This window comes from Ochotona curzoniae, unplaced genomic scaffold, assembly GCF_017591425.1.
Source record: "Ochotona curzoniae isolate NIBS_2020 unplaced genomic scaffold, NIBS_Ocur_1.0 contig_2210, whole genome shotgun sequence".
Taxonomy (NCBI): Eukaryota; Metazoa; Chordata; class Mammalia; order Lagomorpha; family Ochotonidae; genus Ochotona; species Ochotona curzoniae.
Window position 1 is genome coordinate 14,569,024 of NW_024465369.1, and position 20,840 is coordinate 14,589,863.

General features: G+C 46.8%; 1 protein-coding gene across 1 annotated transcript in view; it reads left to right on the forward strand.

Annotated features, from left to right (window-relative positions):
- The first annotated feature begins 2,585 nt into the window (after positions 1 to 2,585).
- KIF5C (kinesin family member 5C) overlaps positions 2,586 to 20,840 on the forward strand; it is a 129,443-nt gene continuing 111,188 nt past the window's right edge. The window contains exon 1 of the mRNA XM_040972012.1: positions 2,586 to 3,088. Within this exon, the coding sequence (XP_040827946.1) occupies positions 2,963 to 3,088 (126 nt within the window). The 5' untranslated portion in view covers positions 2,586 to 2,962. The remainder of the gene's footprint in view (positions 3,089 to 20,840) is intronic.

A 20,840-nucleotide genomic window follows, 5' to 3' on the forward strand; every position in this document is an offset into this window, starting at 1 on the left:
TGCACATGGTGATTGTCCATGGCTCTGAACTCTTCAGATACGCTGCTGATGTGTGTGAGGTTCTAGGCCTGTCCTATAGCAGTGACTCCAGGCACTGCGAAGCAGAGGCTGCCCTTGTCCTTTTCAGTATTATGAGAATGATCATGATGGCCAGAGGGAAATAGGTGTATTTAATGTAAAAACAGATATGAAAATGGTACTTTGGCCTCCCTTCCCATGCTTTCCTTGTATCTCAGGAGAGGACATCAAACTGACAATGCTGTCAGTGGCTCACAAAAGTGAATTTTGAAAGGTCTATATTCTCACCTGGGCAGGGAAATTGCATCTCCAGTTATGCCTAGATTTAGGCAACACATATGTTCCTCATATTAACAAAAGTTGTGTATGATCATTTGTTTAGCATTTAGTAATGCTACCTACCACTGAAGAACTTAGGCCATGTATATGCAGAGCATCATGTGTAGTGTTTTCAAAGCATTATTTATTTTGATTGCCTCAAAACCTCTGAAATGAGAGTGTTATTTCAATGACAGAAAAAGGAAAATGGAATCTTAAGGAAATTATAAACCTTGCTACAGATCATGTATTTAGTAAGTGGCAAAACTTGCATTCATCTACAGGTCCAGCTTCTGCCTGGGGTGGAACTCATAGCCAGTCAGTATGCTAGCTAGGATGTATTACATGCTGGCAGCATAAAAGATAGGCATATATCACTGCCCACATGCAGTGACAGAGACAGGCACAGTGCATTCTGGGCACTTCAAGGAGGGCCAGTGGCCTTGGGTGTATAAATGAGTCGGGAGAGCCCGGCATGGTGGCCTAGCAACTAAAGTCCTTGCCTTGAACACGCCAGGATCCCATATGGGTGCCGTTTCTAATCCTGGCAGCCCCACTTCCCATCCAGCACCCTGCTTGTGGCATGGGAAAGCAGCGGAGGACGGCCCAAAACCTTGGGACCCTGCACCCATATGGGAGACCTGGAGGAGGTTCCTGGCTCCTGGCTTCGGATTGGCACAGCACCAGCTGTTGCAGTCACTTGGAGAGTGAATCATTTGGATGGAAGATCTTCTCTGTCTTCCTCTCTGTATATCTTTCTTTCCAATAAAAAATAAATAAATCTTTGAGTTGGGAAAGTCTTCCTGAGGTAGAAGACTTTGGTTAGTTGAACTAAGCCTTCGAGGAAAAGGGGACTCTAACTGCTCTGCCAGCACAGCCCAGTCACCTTCTTTTGGAAATAGCATTCGTTCCTCTTCATTAGGGAATTTTTCCAACAAGGAATGCCTCCTTGGTCCTACAGTCTCTGGGTGTGGGTGATTAGTGTAGGGGTAGACACTAACCTGCCCCAGGCCAACCATGGACTTTCCCTAGGGTTCATCAAACCAACACCTGTGAGCATTTATCCTTATCAGTTGGTAGACATTGGAGAATGGCACCTAGGGGTTGTTGGCAAGCTGGGAGTCTTGATGGGTGGAGGAATGGCCTAGGGAAAAAATGTGGCCAAAATGCAAAGAGGCTTCCAGGGAGAGTGAACGGTGTCTTGGTAGCCAGCCATTTCCCTGGCTCAGTCATTCCATCACTTTTCGAATAAGCAAGATCAATCTGAATTCCCCTCATAGATTCTTTGTCCCAGTGGCTCCCGTTGGCCTTCTATCACTTCTTACTCTAACAGCCCTGATACTTATCTATTAGACAAGGGTGATGGTGAGTCCAGGAGAGCAAATAGGCTCCATGGAGTAGAAAGTGATGGGTCAAGAGGTGGACCAGGGCCCGGCGCAGTAGCCTGTTGCCTAAAATCCTCACCTTGAACGCACCAGGATCCCATATGGACAGCAGTTCTAATCTGGGCAGCCCCGCTTCCTATCTAGCTCCCTGCTTGTGGCATGGGAAAGCAGATGAGGATGGCCCAAAGCCTTGGGATCTTGTACCCACATGGGAGACCTGGAGGAAGCTCCTGGCTCCTGGCTTCGGATTGGCCCAGCTCTGGCCGTTGCAGTCACTTGGGGCATGAGTCATCGGATGGAAGATCTTCCTCTCTGTCTGTCCTCCTCTCTATATATTTTCCTTTACAATAGAAATAAATAAATCTTAAAAAAAAAAAAGAGGTGGACATGGAAGCTACATGTCCCTGCAAGTTGGTATTTCTCAGATTGTAAAGAGGTCCTTGACCCAAAAGATGCTACAAACTGTTACCTATGCATAGGCATTTAATCCTGTGGATTTTACCTTCCCTAACCTTGACTTTCCTCGCAACTCTTACACACTGGGAAAAACACCCAGAATCTATAATAAGATGCAATTCTCCTTTGGGATCAGGAAAACATATCAGGAGATGGTCCAAATCTAGAGATTTGGACCCGAAATACTGGATATGATTTCCATCCTTTTTCGGCTTAGGAACCCCAAGCAGGCTTGTAGGCTGTTGGAAGTTCTTCCCAGTGACCCGAGGAAAGCCAAGTTCCAAGCATCTTGGGTCTTTCCACCTGCAGCTGAAGTGACTACAAGTCCCGGCACGCACTGCCTCCCACCCTGACGTCACGGCCCCGGGGCGGGCCGCGGGGCGGAGAGGAGGGGCGGCCGGGGCGGCGGAGCGCGCTGGTGCTGATGCAGGATGGCTGGGCGCGCAGGAGCCGGGCAGCTCTGAGCCGGGCGAGGCTCGCTCCTCGCGCTTCGCCTCTGTGGCCCGCCGCGTTCGTGGGCAGGTGGGCCGGGGGTGCAGGGCCTGGCAGAGCGCGGTCTGCAGCCGGCGGGGCCGGAGGCCGGGTGGGGGGCTGCCCACCTTCCCGGGCTCGGAGCGGCTGGAGCTGGCCGGCCGGCCGAGTTCGCGATGACCTGCTGAGAGGCGCCGTGCGAGGCTGCAGGAGGCGGCCGAGCTGCGGGCGGTGCGGTCGCGGCCTCCTCCCACCCAGCAGCGCCCAGCCGGCCCCCCACCCATCCCCGTGTCCCCTCCCTGCAGTCGGCCGCGATGGCGGATCCAGCCGAATGCAGCATCAAAGTGATGTGCCGGTTCCGGCCCCTCAACGAGGCAGAGATCCTCCGCGGGGACAAATTCATCCCCAAATTCAAAGGCGACGAGACCGTGGTGATAGGGGTAAGTAGCAGAGCGTCTGGCCCCCCACTCCTGCTTCTCGCTGGCTTGCCTGGCACCCCGACAGTTTGGACAAGGCCGAGGGGTTCAGCCGCCGCTGGGTCCGTCCTCCCGGTGGGCAGGATGGGGACCCCTCACCCCGCGCCCTGGCGTTACCCCTCGGGTGGTGGGGCGGGCCTCGGCCAGCGGGGGTGGAGGTGGGAGCGAGACAGAGCTCGGCGTCGCCATTGTTCGTGGGGTGGGGGCCCAGGTGGGCTTATTGTTTCCTACACTCTCCATGCCGCGTGAATAGGTGTTCAGGGTTCCCCTTCCTTCTCCAAAGCTGTGAGCCCTGCGGAGGCGTTTAGGCTGCAGTACAATTCGTGGGGCACTTGGCCTCTTCTCTCGCCCTCAGGCGAGGGGGAAAAATGCTTCGGAAGATACATCCCTGGTTCGGCCTCTCCCTCCGTGGGTTTCACCTTGCTCCTCACTCATCCGCTGGAGTTGGGGACCGGGGCGGGGGTGGGAGGGTGGCACTGGTGGCTGAGGTGTTCCCTGGAGGAGGCCTGGTACGTCTCCACCTTGCTGTCACCCAGGCTGTCCCGCTTGTGGAGCCGGGATTGGCCCCCCTGACCCCTGGGACATGTCCCCCACCTGGTAACCTCAGACCCTGGGATGTGCTTCACGGGGCTTGGGGAGGAAACTGCGGCCGCATCCATGGGGCACGCGCGGGGGGGGGGGGGGGGGGGCTTCAGATTACGGCCAAGAAGCCCCTCTGTGCGCAGAGCAGAAGTTACTTTTTTGTGGCTTGGGGCTCCCTCCTTCTGGATCCCCCATCCCCACTTTCTCCTCTCCCCTCTCTGCTCCCTCTCAGCTGCAGTGGGTGGGGGAGGGAGCTCCAGTGGGTTTCAGTTCTTAAAGGGCTCTGTCCGTGAAATCGGCCAGCCCTGCCCCCAGTCCGCTGGCGAGTGGGGCTGATGGTGCCCTTTGTATGCAGGCGGCGTAGGGAGGGACCCATTAATGGAAGCCTCCGTCCCGCTGACACGTTCTTGGCAGCCAGCTCTAGGCTGCTCCTGCAGCCTTCCCTCCTCAGCATTGATTAAGTGATGTCATCCCAATCACTGAGCATGCTCCGACCAGCCCCCTTCCCCCCCATTCTCCCAGTGGCTGGTGTATTTAGGTCAAGTGATTGACAGGTGACTTTTCCGAAGGTATCTCCAGGGTCCTCCCAGTGTTTCTCCAATCCAGCTTCAGAAGCCAACGCCCAGCATCTGTGTCAAGGTTGTCCCTGATGCAATCCCTGAGCAGGGTCTTTGGGGAATGGCAGGTGCAAGGGGTAGCCAGTATCTCAGTATAAAGGTAGCTCCCGTTAGGACACATTCTCTGGATTTTCACATTTATCAGGAGACAGTGACCTCCAAAGGCTGGGTTCCTTCTGACAGCCGACCTGTGAAGGTTTTGTTCTGCTCCTGTTGACTTGCGCAGGCGATGTGTGGTACAGTTGTTGATGAGAAGGGAGACCATACAGTCAGAGGCAGCGTGGACTGATGGCATGTCTGTGTGCAGTCCCAGTGTGGCTTGCTTGGGGTCCAGCTCTCTGCCAGGACCTCCCTGCAGCCTTATCTGTTGTTCTTAAGCTAGCCTGTGGGCTAGATAGTGGGAGTTCCTGGGGACAGCTAGTCCCTGCCCCCCTGGCTTGTAACAATTTTCTAACAAATGTCTGTGTAGCACTAGAATAAATTCTGGTGACCCTGTTTTCCCCCCCTAGATGTTTCAAAGCAGAACTTGAAGTTCTTTTTCTACTTCCTCTCCCAAACCCCTTTCCTCTTCTGGTTATTCCTTTTTCCCTTTAGCAACTCTCTCCCCGCACCATCCCCAGGACCAACAAAGTGAAATAATATGTCATCTTTAATCTGTGTACAAAACAGAGATTCTAATTTCTAGTTCTCTTTCTCAAGTGCTGTAGTACTACAAATATGATTTCTCCATCTAAATGTATATGCTATTGATAAAACCAAGACAACATATAAAATACATGCGTTACTCTCCAACTGTGAAGTGGTCTTTCTCATCCCTGCTATGCTGTTTGAATACAACAGGCAGATCTCAGGATTTTTTTAAGGTCAACTTTTCATTGAAATTAAGTATTCATATGGAAGAAAGTTACAAAATATATGGTGTTAGGACTTCCCAAAGTGGCTGCTCCTTGTAACATTTTCAGCACTTCAGAAGTCCCACTAGTGTTCCTTCCGCTCGCTAACCACCTCCCATCAAGGGTAACTATTATTTTGACTTTGCTTGTTTTTTTTGTTTGTTTAACTTTCTATGTATGAACATATACAGCATGCTCTCTTTTGTGTGTTTCTTGTGATGCACAAGCTGTATGTGTGGGGGTCAGCCCCATTGTTGCACCATGTTGCATTATTAGACTGTATTACAATTCATGTGTCTGTTAACTGTTGCTGGATATTTGGAGAGTTTCCAGCTTGGGACTAATAGGAATAGTGTGGCTATGGACATGCTGTTGCGCATCTTTTGGTGAGTGTGTGCACAGAGCAGAAGACTGAGATGTGAAAAGGTAATGGAACTTGGATTGTCAAGTACTAGGGCAAATGCAGAACTGTTGCCTGGTAACCCAGGTCAGGTTTTATTCATGGTTCACAGACTGGAGAAGCTCAGAACTATCCAGAAATGCCAGTCACCTTCACTCACAGCCAAGACCAGTCAAGAATGAATTTCATGGATGTAGTACTACAGTGCAAGGGTTATGCAGGCACTGCATACTGAGTTGCTGATTGGAGTTCAGCTTCTGTGCTTCTGATCCAGCTCCCTGCTGATGCACCTGGGAAAGCAGCAGCAGATGGTCCACGGGCATATGGGGGATCTGGATGGAGTTCCTGATTACTGGCTTTTGCCTGGTCCCAGACCTGGCTGTTGTGGACATTTGGGGAGTGAGCCAGATGGAAGGAAGATCTCTCTTTTCCTCTTTTTCTTTCCCTTTCACTTTGCCTTTCAAATAAATAAATAAATAAGCAAATAGTAATAAGAGTGTATTGCAGTAGAGTTGCTAGTCCAAATTCAGAAATTGTGTGTTTGGAGTGAAGGTCCTATTTTCTTTAAAGTATAGTTTAATTCTTACGAAGTCTAGGTTGAGAGAGATTTTATAGGGAAGCTTCTCTTTTAAAGGAATGTCTGTGAGGCATCATCTTCACCATTCCGGAACTTTTGAAAAGCATGTATTTCTTTGAAAAGCAGGAGTAACTGAGACACAGGGAGAGGCTGAGAGAAAGAGATCTTTCATCCACTATTTCATTCCCCAAATGACCACAACTGCCAGGTCTGAGCCAGGCCAAAGCCAGGAGTCAAGAACTGTGTGATCGTCTGCCTTGTGAATTGCAGAGGCCCGAGAACTCCATCTTCCACTGCTTTAGCAGGATGTTTGATCTGTTGCAGGGTAGCTGGGGCTTGAACGGTGCTTCAGTAGGGCTGCCACTATTACAAATGGCAAATTAACCTGCCGTGCTACTACAAGGACCCCTTCTGGTTTTTTTGTTTGTTTTGTTTTGTTTTTGTTTGTTTTTTTTCCCCTCAGCTCCCATGCCTTCTTTCCCTGACTACCCTAGCAACTGCTTAACATTTGTCCTGTATGTGATCTTGTAATTGTTTGGCCTTACACTGTCATTGGTTTGGGTTTTGTACTTAATGCCATTGCCATCCAGGTATAGAGACAAGGAGCACCCATTGTTTACTCCTTTGTACATTCTAGGACCTTGTCTGTGGAAGGCACTTAGAAAGAACTGATTTGATCTCTTTGTTAATTCGTGACCTTTTTACTTGCCGTATTTAACCTATTACTTGGCTTATGTGGGGGGGGTAGTTAATTTTTTTCTTTTTTTTTTTTTTAGAGAGGAGCACTATTCTTTTGAGAACAGGCCTGGAAATCTATCATGCACTGTGCTTAGCATGGCATAGGAGAATTGGGAAAGATCTGCATTCAGCTGAGCTAACGTTACTGGTGCTGAGCTAGAAGTGAGAGGGGGATGAGCTCGTGAGTCCAAGATGGGCTGCCTCCTGCTGCACATTGGTTCTTCAGAGATAACAACTGGATTTATGACATTTCCTGGAGATTATTCCATTAGCTGCTGGAATCCTGGCGAGTCATCCATTACCGTGGGCCCTGCAGTTGGTGTTGAAGCATCTGTATGGATGGAAACTGCCTGACTTGGCCGGTTCCCAACAAAGTTCTTTGAGGGAAACTTTCACACTTCACTTTCCCTTTGTTGAGCTTTTCTCTGGTTTGCAGTGCTAGGAAGGCAGGTATTGTAAAGACTTGTGCTTCCTGCCAATACAGTGATAGTTCAGACCTGTCAGAGCCAGAGATAAAACTTCAGCCATAGATTCTGAGCATCTCAGGTGCTGGAAAGTATCCTTGGCTTGGATTGTACTAGGGGTCTACAGAAGATGGCAAGGAAGGCAGGGACTGGGATGGAGACCAAATGTAAGTTTGCCTTGATGTTTTTGAGGTTGAGGTCTGAAGAAGTGAGAATGTAGAGCTACATCCTGGAATTTCCTTTTTGTCCCCAGTAGTTACAGCCTTTCAAAGGAAGAACACTTAAAAACTTGTTTAAAATTGATAGACAGTAATCGCATCTTTTTGCTGTGTAGGCCATCGTTTTGGCAAATGTGGAGTTTTCTGACTATGCTTGGTTAGTTTTCTGTTGCTGTCATAACAAATTTCCATGAAGGGTAAGACTTACAAAAGCTCAAATTTGTGATCTCACAGATCCTATAGGCCGGAAAGAAGCCCTGCAGGATGGTTGGTTTTTCTGTTCAAAGGGCCACAAGGCCAAAAATGAGAGTGTTGGTCAGCTTGTGTTCTTTTCTGGAGAGAACTTCATTCTGGAAGCATGGGGAAGTCCATTTTTCTTTTTTTCATTCAGATTGGAGACAGAACTCAGTTCCTGGCACTGAAGTCCTTGTTCTGTGCTGTCATTGGCGATTGTCCTCTAATTTTAAAGGCTGCTCTTGGGTCCCCAACAGCTGGAGCCCTTCATCTTCAAAACCAGCAAGGGTGGCTCAAGGCCCATTCGTGCTTCCAACCTTTCTGCCTGTAACACTTAGAAAGGTATCTGTGGTTCTGCTGAGCCTCCCTGGATAATCTGGAATAGTCTCTCTATATTAAGATGAGCCGATTAGCAACTATTCCATCTGCCAAGTCACTCTTGCATATTCACAGATTCTAGATGTTAGGCTGTGGCCATCTTTTGGGGCCATGCTCTGCCTGACACATAGTTGCTAATCAAGGTACTCCAAGAAATTACCAAAGTTCTCTTGTCACCCCTCTGGCAACCACTTCTCTGTTCTTTCTATTATTTAGCTTTTTTCTCCCAACATTGTCATGAAATAAAATAATCTGTTAAGCACCTTCTTTGAATCCAGGTTCTTTGACTTAATTCTTTCAGATTAAATATGTTGTATATATCCCATAGTGTATTTTTGTTTTGTTTTGTTTTTTGCTTAACAGTATTCCATTGTTTGCATGCCCTAGTTTTTTTTTTTTTTTATTTTGTCTTTTGTCTTTTCCCTTGGTGAAGGACATTTGGGTTGTTTCCTACTTGAGGTTATTATGAATAAGGTTGTCTGAACCTTTGCATGTAGGATTTTGAAAAGTTTTTCTTTCTCTTGAGTAAACCTCCTGAAATAGGTTGGCTGGATTATATAGTAACAATAGGTTTAATTCCAGAAGAAAGTGCCAAATTGTTTTCCAAACTGTAGTTTCAATCCTACATAAAAGCAGTAGCATTTTAAAGATTTATATGCTTTTTTTTGAAAGGCATATTTACAGAGAGAGGAGAGACAGAGAGAGAAACAATCTTCCATTCTGTGGTTTACTCCCCAAATGGCCACAATAGCCAGAACCAAGTCAATTTGAAGCCAGGAGCCAGGAACTTCTTCCAGGTCTTCCAAAGGTTTGAGCTATCCTACACTGCTTTCTCAGGCCGTAAGCAGGGAGCTAGATTGGAAGTGGAGCAGCCAGGACATAACCCAGTGCCCATATAGGATGCTGGTGCTGCAGACAGAGGATTAGCCTGATATGCCATTGTACTGGCTCCCCAGAGCAGCAACGTTTTAAACTTGGGTTTTGAATAGTTCAATTGAGGCCCAGCACAATGGCTCAGTGGCTAAATCCTTGCCTTGCATGCACCTGGATTCCATATGGGCACTGGTTTGTGTCCTGGATTCACTTCCCATCTAGCTCCCTGCTTGTGGCTCGAGAAAGCAGTCAAGGACGGCCCAAAGCCTTGGGACCCTGCACCCGTGTGGGAGACAGGGCCGAAGTTCCTGCCTCTTGGCTTTGGATTGGCTTAGATCTGACCATTGTGGCTAGTTGGGGAATGAACTAACAGATGCAAGATCTTTGTGTCTCTCCTCTCTGTATATCTGCCTTTCCATTAAAAATAAATCTTAAAGAAAGTGTTTATTTTTATTGTAAAGGCAGATTTACAGAGAGACAAAAAGATTGTCAGTCCACTTGTTCATTCCCCAAGTGGCTGCAATGGCTGGAGCTGAGCCAACCCAAAGCCAGGAGCCAGGAGCTTCCTCCAAGTCTCCACATGGGTGCAGAATCCCAAGGCGTTGGGCCGTCCTCAACTGCTTTCCCAGGCCACAAACAGGGAACTGGATGGGAAGTGGAGCAGCTGAGACACAAACTGATGCCCATATGGGATCCTTGTGCATGCAAGGCAAGGATTTAGCCACTTAGACATTGTGCTGGGCCCAAATATATCAATCTTAAGAAAAAAAGTTCAGTTGGTTACTTTGTCTAAGTGCATTCTAATCTAGATATGCTGAGATGCAACAATCTTTCACTCCTGTGTACTCTGAATTCAGAGATGTTTATCCCTGAAATTGGATTAATGGTTTCTCTAAGTACATGTTTTCTTTTTTTCAGATTACATATTTATTTGAAGGGACGGGGAGAGCATGATCTTTTTGCTTGTTCACTTCCCAAATGGTCACAGCAGCCATATGTGGGCCAGACTAAAATCAGCAGCAAGGAACTTCAGCCTGGTCTCCTATATAACTGGCAAGGGCCCTAGCGCTTCGGCCTTTGATGCCTTCCCAGGTAGCAGTAGTAGGAAGCCTGATGGGAAGCAGAGCAGCTGGGGCTTGAGCAACTGCACTCTGATATGGAATGTTGGCATTGCAAGCAGTGGCTTAGCATGCTCCATCACAATGCTGGCACCATACCCATACTGCTTGAAATCCTGGAATGATTGGGAGTAATAGTGTCACTAGTATCTTTGGGGGCCACTGTCTATCCACAGTGAACACACAGTTAGTGCTCAGGGTAGGTGGATGCAGCTGGAAGAGGCAGACCAAACTGATTGTGGTTTTGCTAGGCAGCAGTGAGTGAGCCTCTTTGGGGTGTCTGGACCTCAGTTTGCTCACATTTCAAACTGGCAGTAAGGGTGGACTCATTAGGCTGAAGTGGAATGAAGTGGTTGGATAGTGTCTAGAAGAGAGAAGATGCTCAATGGATGTGAATTATCTCCCGAGGTCGCCTAACCGCCTTACAATGTCCTTCATTTTCAAAACCCTCTACCTTTTCCTGGCTAACCCCCTTGAAACCTTTCCCATTTCTGAGCCATTTGTTTATCCCTTCTCCTGCTGGGAGAAGAAACTCTTTTTACCTGGTGTGTGGCACTGAAGGCAGAGCTGGCCTTCTCTTTAGTTGTAGAGTATGTTAGTTGTTCCTGCTCTGTGGAAGATTGTGTGTGTGTGTTTGTGTGCTCCCCATATAAATGACGGGCTTCTTGGTCGGCTGCCTTTTCTGCTTGTCTCCTTACTGTTGTTGTATGGTTGCTTGCAGTGGTTGAGCATTCCTGTTTCCCCTGCTTGGCATTCAGTCTGTCCCTGAATGCAAAATCTCCTTTCTTTCACAGACTTGAGTTTCACTGTGGATTTCCTCTGCCTCCTTGTGCTGGCCTGGTCCACCTGCCCAGCTTCATGGTGCTGCTTTCCATCCTCAGCTCTTCTCTGTTTAGAGCTGATAATCTGCCCCCACCTCTGGTCACTCTTTGATCCCTTTAGATTTCTTACCTGCATCTACCTATTAAAAAAGCAAACAACAAAACCACCTGTTCCCTAGTGGTTTCTCTTGAGTTAAAATATAGTCCCTAGACAGATCCAATTTCACCCTATTTCTCCCAGATTATTTTTCATTAAACCTTGTTTTTATAGCTGAGAAATCTCCCCTCTCCCTGAAAAGCCACACGTCCTCAAGTTCCTTGTAGTAGGGTTTGAGTTGCTTGAGTTTGTAATGATTTGGAAATATCATAGAGTGTTTAGAAGAAAAGGGTGTTTCAAGACCATCATGGCTTGGCTCCAGCACCAGGTCTCGGTGTGAGTTTCGCAGCCCAAGGTGCACTGCTGGCTCTGCTGCTTGCTAGCTGTGTGAGCCCAGGGCAAGTTGCTGCACGGCGCTCCGTCCCAGACTCCTCACTGGTGAAACTGGGCCAGCACTGCTCTCCACTGCCTAACCTTGTGAGGTTTACCTGGCTAATGCAGGTAATGCAGGTAGAGTGCTGAGCACAGGGGTTGGTTCCCTCCAACTGCCCTCCACCCACCCCACCCCTTCACAAAGTGCACTTGAACATCCACTTGCAGGTGTTGCCCTGCATTGTTGTCTGGAGGACCCCATCACAGGGAAATCCCAGACCCTTCAGAAGTCCCAGTGGCCTCAGGGAGGACCCTGAGTGCTTCAGTCGGGCACTTGGGCCCTCCATCCTCTGCCCTCATTCACCTGCCTCACCAGATCCATTACTCCATGTTACACCTGTATTTCCTTTCCCCAAAAGTGTAAGTTACTCAGTCCACCTCTGCCCCCAACTACCTGCATCTGTTCATGTGCTGGGGTGACCATTCTCAAAGCTCCTCTGCATGACCCATATGGGTTCACCCTAAGGTTTTTCTGACCAGCTCTTCTCTTCCCCTTCTGCCAGCCAGATAGAGTCTGTCTTTTCCCTGTGCTCAGGCTACACTTTGCCCTTCTACTACCCTCCCAGAGTGCTTTCCATTGACTTGGATAAATATGTTCTCCCCTTCCATTAGGCAAAAACCCCTTGAGGGCAGGCAGTTGTGTCCCAGTCATTTCATCTGGAAGGGCTGGAACTGTGTGGGGAACAGAGAACTGTTCAGTACAAGATGTCCCTTGAAAGTAATGAATGAGCTGACCCACCATGGCTGTCTGGGATTATGTGCTTAGAGTGTCACCTCTCTCCAGCTCTGAAACTTGTCTCCTGACTGTGGGCATACTCAGAGTATTGTTGTTGTCTTCTTAAAAGAAAGAACCTCGTTCCGTGCTCCCCTTGCACCCCTCCCTGGGGAGAGTTGCAGGGTATTGTTTGCTACTGAAAGTGGTTCCAGCCAAGCAGAAAATCATTCAAAGAGGGCCAGAACCACTTTTAATTTTACTAAGCAGAAAACACCACAGTTTGTATTTTATTAATGCAGTCCAGCTCATCTTCAGTCTTTTTTCAAAGATTTATTTTATTTTTATTGGAAAGTCAGATATACAGAGAGGAGAACAGACAGAAATATCTCTTAAGATGATTCACTCCCCAAGCAGCCACAATGGCTGAAGGGGCGCCGATCCAAAGCCAGGAGCTTGGAGCCTCCTTTGGGTATCCCATACAAATGCAGAGTCCTAAGGGTTTGGGCCATCCTTGACTGCTTTCCCAGGCCACAAGCAGGGAGCTGGATGGGAAGTGGGGCTGCCGGGATTAGGACCAGAGGCCATATAAGATCCTGGCACATGTAAGGTGAGGACGTTAGCCACTAGGCTACCGTGCTGGACCTTCATTTTCATTTTTGCATCACATGCTTTGCTTTAAAACAAAAATATGATTTTGGGTTCAGTGTAGCAGCTCAATGGCTGACTCCTCACTGTGCAAACACTGGAGTCACATATGAACACCAGTTTGAGTCCTGGCTGCTCCACTTCTCATCTAGCTCCCTACTTGTGGCCTGGGAAAGCACTATCGGGTGGCCCAAGACTTTGGGATCCTGTACCTGCATTGGAGACCCAAAAGAAGTTCTTGGCTTCTGGCTTTGGACTGGCTCCACTGTGACTATTGCAACCATTTGGGGAGTAAACCAGTGAATGGAAGATCCTTCTGTCTCTCTGTCTCTCAGTAAATTTGATCTGCCTTTCCAATAAAAATTGTCAAAATATGGCTGTATAAGATTTGTTTTAAAGTTTGGTGTAAATGGTTCAGTTTTAGCTTGGCGCAATGGCTCAATGGCTTTATCCTTGTCTTCCCTGCACCGGGATCCCATATGGACACCAGTTCCTGCCCCAGATGTTCCAATTTCCATCTAGCTCCTTACTTGTTGCCTGAGAAAGCAGTAAAGGATGACCCAAAGTCTTGGGACCCTGCACCTGCATTGGAGACCCAGAAGAAGCTCTTGGCTCCTGACTTTGAATTGGCTCACCTCTGGTCATTGTAGCTACTTGGGGAGTGAACCAGCAGATGGAAGATCTTTCTGTCTGTTTCTCCTCCTGTCTGCAAATCTGCATTTTCAATAAAAATAAAAGTCCAGAAATTTGAAAAACCCACTGTTTTATTTAAAGTGTATTTCAGGCATCAGCATTTTGAGGTTGTATATGTTTTCACTATATGTCCAATCAGTAGTTTAACTGTTTTCTAGTGATGGACATTTGGTGTTTTGTCTTTTTTTGCTTCAAAAGTTATTTGAGAGAGAGAAGGAAAGAATATGCTCCTGTTTATTGAGTTGCTCCTCAAATCCCTGCCGTGCTTGGTGTTGGGATAGGTTCTGCAGGAAGCTGGATGGCAGAGACCCAACCACTTAAGGCATCAGCTGCTGCCTCCCAGTGTGAGCCTGAGTGGGAAGCTGGACTGGGAGCAAACCTGGGACTTGACCCCATGTCCTCCAGTATGGGATGTGGCACCTTAACTGCTGTGGCAAAGCGCCAACCCCCTGCCGCCTCAGTCCTTTTAGTATAAATGATAAAGGGGTGGCTAGCATCATTGTACATACCTCTTTGGGCACTTAGCTAATTATGTTGTTAGAATACTGAGATCATCCAAACCTGCTAAAATCTTGGCCACAGCTTCAAGTGGGTGGTACAGGGATTGTTCAGCCATTTCTAGCTGTTAAGAAACCAATGGAGAACGTCTTCCCCACAGGTTCCTGCGCAAAGAGTTGGGGAAGCTTTAAATTCCCAAAACCCTTTCTCAACCTTTGGTGTCTCTCCCTCTCTCCTTTCAGAATACACCCCATCTCCCAGCTCTGCCAGGAGGTGCTTTCCCCTTCCTTGTTTCCACATTCACCCGATCACTTCCCAAATATAACTTTTCTGTGTGCAACTGATCCCTTGGATTTTTATTTCTATAACAAGCTGAGGAAAGAACCCACTGAGCTTTGCTGGTAGCAAACACATTCCTAGAATTGGTGCTGAGTAAAAAGATACACAGTGGATATTTTTCAGATGCCTGCAGTTTTGTCTTGTTTTATGCTGTCACTTCTCTGCTTACCCCATGGCATAACTGCTGATTTGTCTTAAAAGGCATCCTTTCATACCTGAGCTAAATTAAATTCTTCCTGAGTTTGCCCTTCGTCATGCACCGTTAACTCCCTGATCCAGAACATGGCAGTGCCTTCAGACTTCTAATGTAAACCGTGGGATTTTGTCGGTTGTCTCTTGTCACTTTCAATATGCTAAAGGATGTTGTTTCTTGGAGGTGATCAGAAACTGAATCTCTCTCTTGAGACTGCAGTTATAGCTGCCAAGATTGCAGTATTAAGGCAAAATAGGACAGTTGCAGCCTCTCTTCTTGGTGTTCAGTGGCCTGTGATGTCTGCCAGGCAGTGGTGAGCTGGGGAGAGATACAACCAATTTCTCAGTGAATTCTTTTTTCTTCCCTATATATAGGGTCCTTCCCTGTATATCTATCTATATATTTACATGTACATGGCTGTATATAATGTCAACATATATGTGCAACTTCAAATATTACAAACTATAAAGAATATACCATTGTATGTTCATCAACCATTTTCTTTTAAAGATTTATCTGAAAGGCAGAGTCAAATATATATACATAGTTTATATCCCAGGTGGCCAAAACAGTCAAGACTGGACCAGGCCAAAGCCAGGAGTCAGAAGCTTCTTTCAGGGTGCATTAGCAGGGAGCTGGGTTGGCAATGGAGCAGCAAGGTCTTGAACCTGAGCTTATATTGGGTGCTGATGTTGCAGGTGCCTAACCCACTAAGTAACAGTGTCAATCCCCATCAACCATGATTTTCTTTTTTTTTTTAAGATTTAGTTTTATTTATTTGAAAGACACAGTTACAGTGAGAGGCTGAGACATGAGAGAGAGAACTTCTATCTCCTGCTTCGCTCACCAGATGGCTGCTACAGCTGGCGTGGGCCAGGCCGAAGCCAGGAGCCAGCAACTAGGGGTCTCCTATGTGGATACAGGGGCTGCAAGCACTTGGGCATCGTCTCCTACTTTTCCAGGAGCATTAATGGAGAGTTGGATTAGGAGTGGGACAACTGGGACGCCAACAGACAGCAGCTTAATCTGATATACCACAGTGCCAGCACCCATCAACCAGTTTTAACCATCATCGTCAAATGGCTATTCTTGATTTCTCTAGACTCTCTTCTTAAATTCTTTCACAAACATTACCAGGTTATTAAACAGCAAAATTTCACATCTTTATTTGATCCCAGAGCTTCAGTATGTGTTTCTAAAGTGCCAAAACTCTCAAGAAAACCATAACATTATTACAACTAAAATATAAGCAGTAATTCTTTCCTGTCAAATGTCTAGATATATTCCACCCATTGCTTGCCAGTTCTAATTAGGTTGGATTGTTCACATCGAGATGCCAGGCACTCCAGTGAGGAGGAACCACTGCACTGCAGTGCCGACCTTGATGCAGGGAGAGGAGGTCCTCGCTGTGAGAGGCTTGCTGTCTCAGAGAGCGGGGTGGCCCTGGAGACATGCACTGAGGAATCAAAGCAAATCCAGGTTCCTGGACCAGCTACCTTACCACTGGTCACATCCTAGTTGCCCTTGCCAATCAGCCAAAGCCAGGCCTGCAAGGCCTGGAAAACTGTTGAAAGGGCTCCTCACTCTTGACTGTCCTAGATACCTCTTTTCCTTGCTTTAATCAACTCTGTGAGTGTCAGAGTAATGGGCACATGGGGAAAATGGAGTTTGAAGATTTGTTTATTTTGAAATGTATGCACCTAAGTGTTTTTCAAAATGCTCATGGAAGATACATGTTATGAAAAAGCTGTGCATGGTTTATGAGGTATTTTTGCACCAAATTGACCTTACCCTTCAAGTCCACTTTTCCATACACGTTTTGGTGTATCTTCATGTCTCATTTGTCTTCCTGCTTTTGTTCCCCACTTCTTAGATGGGTGCCAAATATACTTGGAGTAAATCTGTCAGCCCTATCGAAGTGTGTTTCACATTTTCTTTCCAGTCCTTTAATTCTATGACTCGATTCCCAGAAGGCACATCCACAGAGCCAAAGCGAAAGCCTGTATGTGAGAGGAGAGTTCATTACCACGTAACACTTTAGGGAAAAAATTTGGTGGTTCTCTCTCTCTCATATTCATTTTCTTATTTTAAGAAGAACTTAATTTTTAAAAATTCATTTATGTATTCATTCATTCATATGAGAGAATCCCATTCACCAGTTCACTCCCCACTTGCAGCAGCCAGCTGGGACTGGGCCAAGCCCAAACTGAGAACTGGGGACTCAATTCAGGTCTCCCAGATGAGGAACAGGAACCTGACTAGTTGAACCGTCATCCTTGCTGCATCCCAGGGAGCTAGAGTCAGGAACCAGACCTGGGAATCAAACCCTGGCACAGAGAGGTGGGGTGCAAGTGCATTAACGACCCCTAAGTAACATTTCAAGGGCACATAGCTGGGAAAAAAAATCTCAAAAAGAAAGCAAATCCTAATAATTTTGGCTTCCTTGGTGGCAGGGTATGTTCTTATGAACAGTCGACCAGTGCTATTATTTGAGAGGTGTTTTAATTCAAGGTCTTGGCCACACACTTGTGCCAAATCTCAGGAGCTCTTCCCTCCTCTGCTGTCTCCTGCTGATCACTCCCATTTCCAGCTCTCATTTTGCCTTCTGAGGGAACACAGAGCAGTTGGTTTCTGTCTCTGGGGAGGTGCTGTCGTTGCCCTCCCCTGGATGACCTGTCTGCCACCTGGCTCCTCTGAGCTTACTGATTTGCACCTGGGAGGCTGGGGCAATAACAACGCTGTCTGGCATCAGAAACTTGGGGCAGCCTTGGGTGAGGGGACTTCTGCTCACAAAGGGATGAATGCCAGTGGGATTGGTTAGAATGGTGGTTTGCTGTGGGCAGGGTCCTGGGTGAAGCTACCAGGGCCTTCCTCCTGAAAAATGTGGCTCTGGTCTTGGGCTGGCTCCCAAGAGCTGTGTTTTCTGCCTGTTGTGGAATGGAGAAGCCCAGGCATGCCTGAGCTGGCCTCTCGGCTCTCGGCAGGTTGGGCTGCAGAGTGGTGGTGGGGAGGAGCCTTCTCACCTGACTTTGGCTAGACTGGGCATTGGTGTGATGGGTATCTACTATCCTGGTATGTCACTGTTCCCATGGAGAACTGACCTGTCCATCCAGTTGGAAGAGAAACGACTGACTGCCAGAGGAGGCTTATGACACTCCTGGGTCCCTACTATTAATATCAATCGTGGCAGCAACACCTACTTGTTTCTTTTTTTTTAAAAGATTTATTTATTTTTATTGCAAAGTCAGATATACAGAGAGGAGGAGACACAGTTAGGAAGATCTTCCATCCAATGATCCACTCCCCAAGTGACCACAATGGCTGGAGCTGAGCCTATCCCAAACCAGGAGCTCTTCCAGGTCTCCCACGTGGGTGCAGGGTCTCAAAGCTTTGGGCTGTCCCCCACTGCTTTCCCAGGCCACAGGCAGGGAGCTGGAAGGGAAGCAGAGCCACCGGGATCAGAACCAGTGACCATATGGGATCCTGGCGCATGCAAGGTGAAGACTGTAGCTGCTAGGCCACTGCACCAGGCCTGCAACACTTACTTCTAACTACTAATAGTTTGTTTATATAATGTTTGTGAAAAGTAGACTTTAGAAGGGAAGTGTTTAGCTCTTGAGTAATAATTACTCCATGAAACAACACAGCCTACTAATTATCTGTTCAACCAAGTGGGGAAAAAATACTCCAAGTACACATCCCAGTTACAAAATTTGCTTGTTCAATTTGTTGTTAAGTTTTCCGTAATAAATATGGCTCTTGGTAAAGACTTATTTGAGGATCTGTTTTTTTTTTTTAATGAATTAAAAAACTGTATTTGAAAGGCACAGGGAGAGAGGATGGAGAGGGAGAGAGAGAGGGAGGGAAAAGAGAAGAGACAAAGAGAGGTAGAGAGTAAGATGACAGAGGGCCAGGCTAAAACCAGAGGCCGGAATTCTTGGGGGCTCCCACATAGGTGGCAGGGCCAACACCTGCTGCCTCCTAGGAGCTGTATTAGTAGGAAGCTGGAAGCAGAAGCATATTTGGAACTGCAACCCAGACACTTGGATATAGAATGTCTATATCTGAGTGCCTGAATCTTTTCTTTTCTTCTTCTTTTTTCTTTTGTATAAAGATTTATTCACTGATTTGAAAGAGCTACAGAAGGAAAGGGAGAGATAGATCTTCCATTCATTGGTTCATTCTCCAGATGGCTTTATAGCAAGGCTGAAGTCAGGAGCTACATCCTGGTCTCCCACATGGGTGAGTGGCCCAAACACTTGTGCCACCTTCTGCTGCTCCACTGCTTTCCCAGGCACAGTAGCAAGGAGCTGTATTAAAAGTGGAACAGCTGGGACTTCAACTGGGACCCGTATGGGATGCCAGCATAACACAGCGCAGGTCCACATCTCACGCTTGGACAGTGCTGCTTTAACTTTAGATGTAACATTCTGATTTTTTGTACTGTTTAATTCCCTTCCTCTTTGGTGTATTGAAGGCCTACTGTGTGCTAAGAACTGTGTATTGTGGATTTGCTGTGGTAACACACAACCCCTCCCATTGACCACCATGAGATCTAGCTGGGATGGCAAATTAAAAAAAGAAAAAGAAATCAAATTATCACCCAGTCTCCCAAGAGTACAAACCTTGTTGGGATTAGATACATGAAAGCACTGTGACCAGGTCCGTTTTGAGAGACCTCAGGCATCCCTACCCTGAAGCTTCGGTAGGAATCTGCTTTGTAAATGTGAAATTTGCTTTTTGCCTTCATCCTCTTTGTGGTTCTGTGGAGCTGCTTTCCATATTTCAGTTTGGAATACTGCTAACAAAAGAGTTGATAAAGGACAGCAGCAGTGCCTGGCCTCCTTCCAGCAAGCCGTACCACCCATTGTAGCCTTTGTATGGGCTGGTGGATATTGTGGCCTAGCGGGCCCCATACCCTGTTTGAGGGTACCCTTGTGGATGCTGCAGCCTGGACCTGTCCAGCCTGTTCCCAGCCCCAGTACCCATGAGTGTCGGCTGGTTCCACAGTCATGCCTAGCTCAGTCACCCCAACTCTTAAGCTAACCAGTGGGAATTGTAATTCCACATATTCCCCCCCAAGAATCTACCCCTGGACCTGGTCAACCTAACCTTTTTGTTACCAAGAGTTGTAAGTCAAGCCTAGACTCATTGGCTTAGCATCTGTTGGTAACCTTCTCACTGCAGAATCCCAAAGCAGTGCAAAGCACCGTATGGCAGGAGGACATGTACTGTATATGTCTCTCCTGATAAAGACATTGTGATTGGATCAGGAGTATCCCACCCTAGTAATTCCACTTGACTGAGTCACTCAGATGGATCCCAAACACTGTAAGTGGATGAACTTTTCCCCCTCTTAGTACCATTTATATGAAACTTTGGGGGTCATGCTTTTACCTTGTGAGCTTTGAATGAACATCCAAACTAGTATCCTAACTGTGGGAGAGATAGTGTACTGCAAGCACACACACACACACACACACACACACACACACACACACACACACACACACTGTTTATTGTGTATCCAACTCCTTTAAGCATGAGGCATGCTTTGCAGCATACATTGATTTTTCCAGATAATAAAAAATGTTTTGTATGAAATATCCAAACTCTGCTTTGTTCTATTTAGTGATTCAGCTTGCAGAGCCAAAAAGAAAGAAATTACAGATTTATTATGTTCAGAAAATGATTGCTTTGAAATGATTTTTTCTTCTACCAAAATGTAGAGGCCACACACAAAACACCCTTCTCTTGATTTGCTGCTAACTAGTCTTAAAAAATTATTTTAATTTGAATGGAAAGCTGGCATCATAAAGAAAGGTCTGGGAAGTTCTGGATTGAAGACATTAATATAAATGAACTACACTTAAAATTCTATTGATAGTTCTCAGTCCTGAAAAGGAAATGTCTATAATTCCCCTAAATTGACTTGAGATGAAAAGAAATAAGCAACTTCCTTCTTTGTATGTCTGTTCCCTAGTGTTTTCTTAATAACCGGGCTATAGAGCAATTGAATTAACTCCAAGCTATTATTTTCATTTCAAAAGAGTATGGGCTGATTTCAGCCAAGGCTTACATTTCAAGCTAGGTCGTGTGTAACCTATATAATAAACCAATACTGAGTGATAGAATTGTTGGTTGAAATAATTTTAGTTCAACCAATGCGCTTTTAGAAAAGGGTAGTCAGT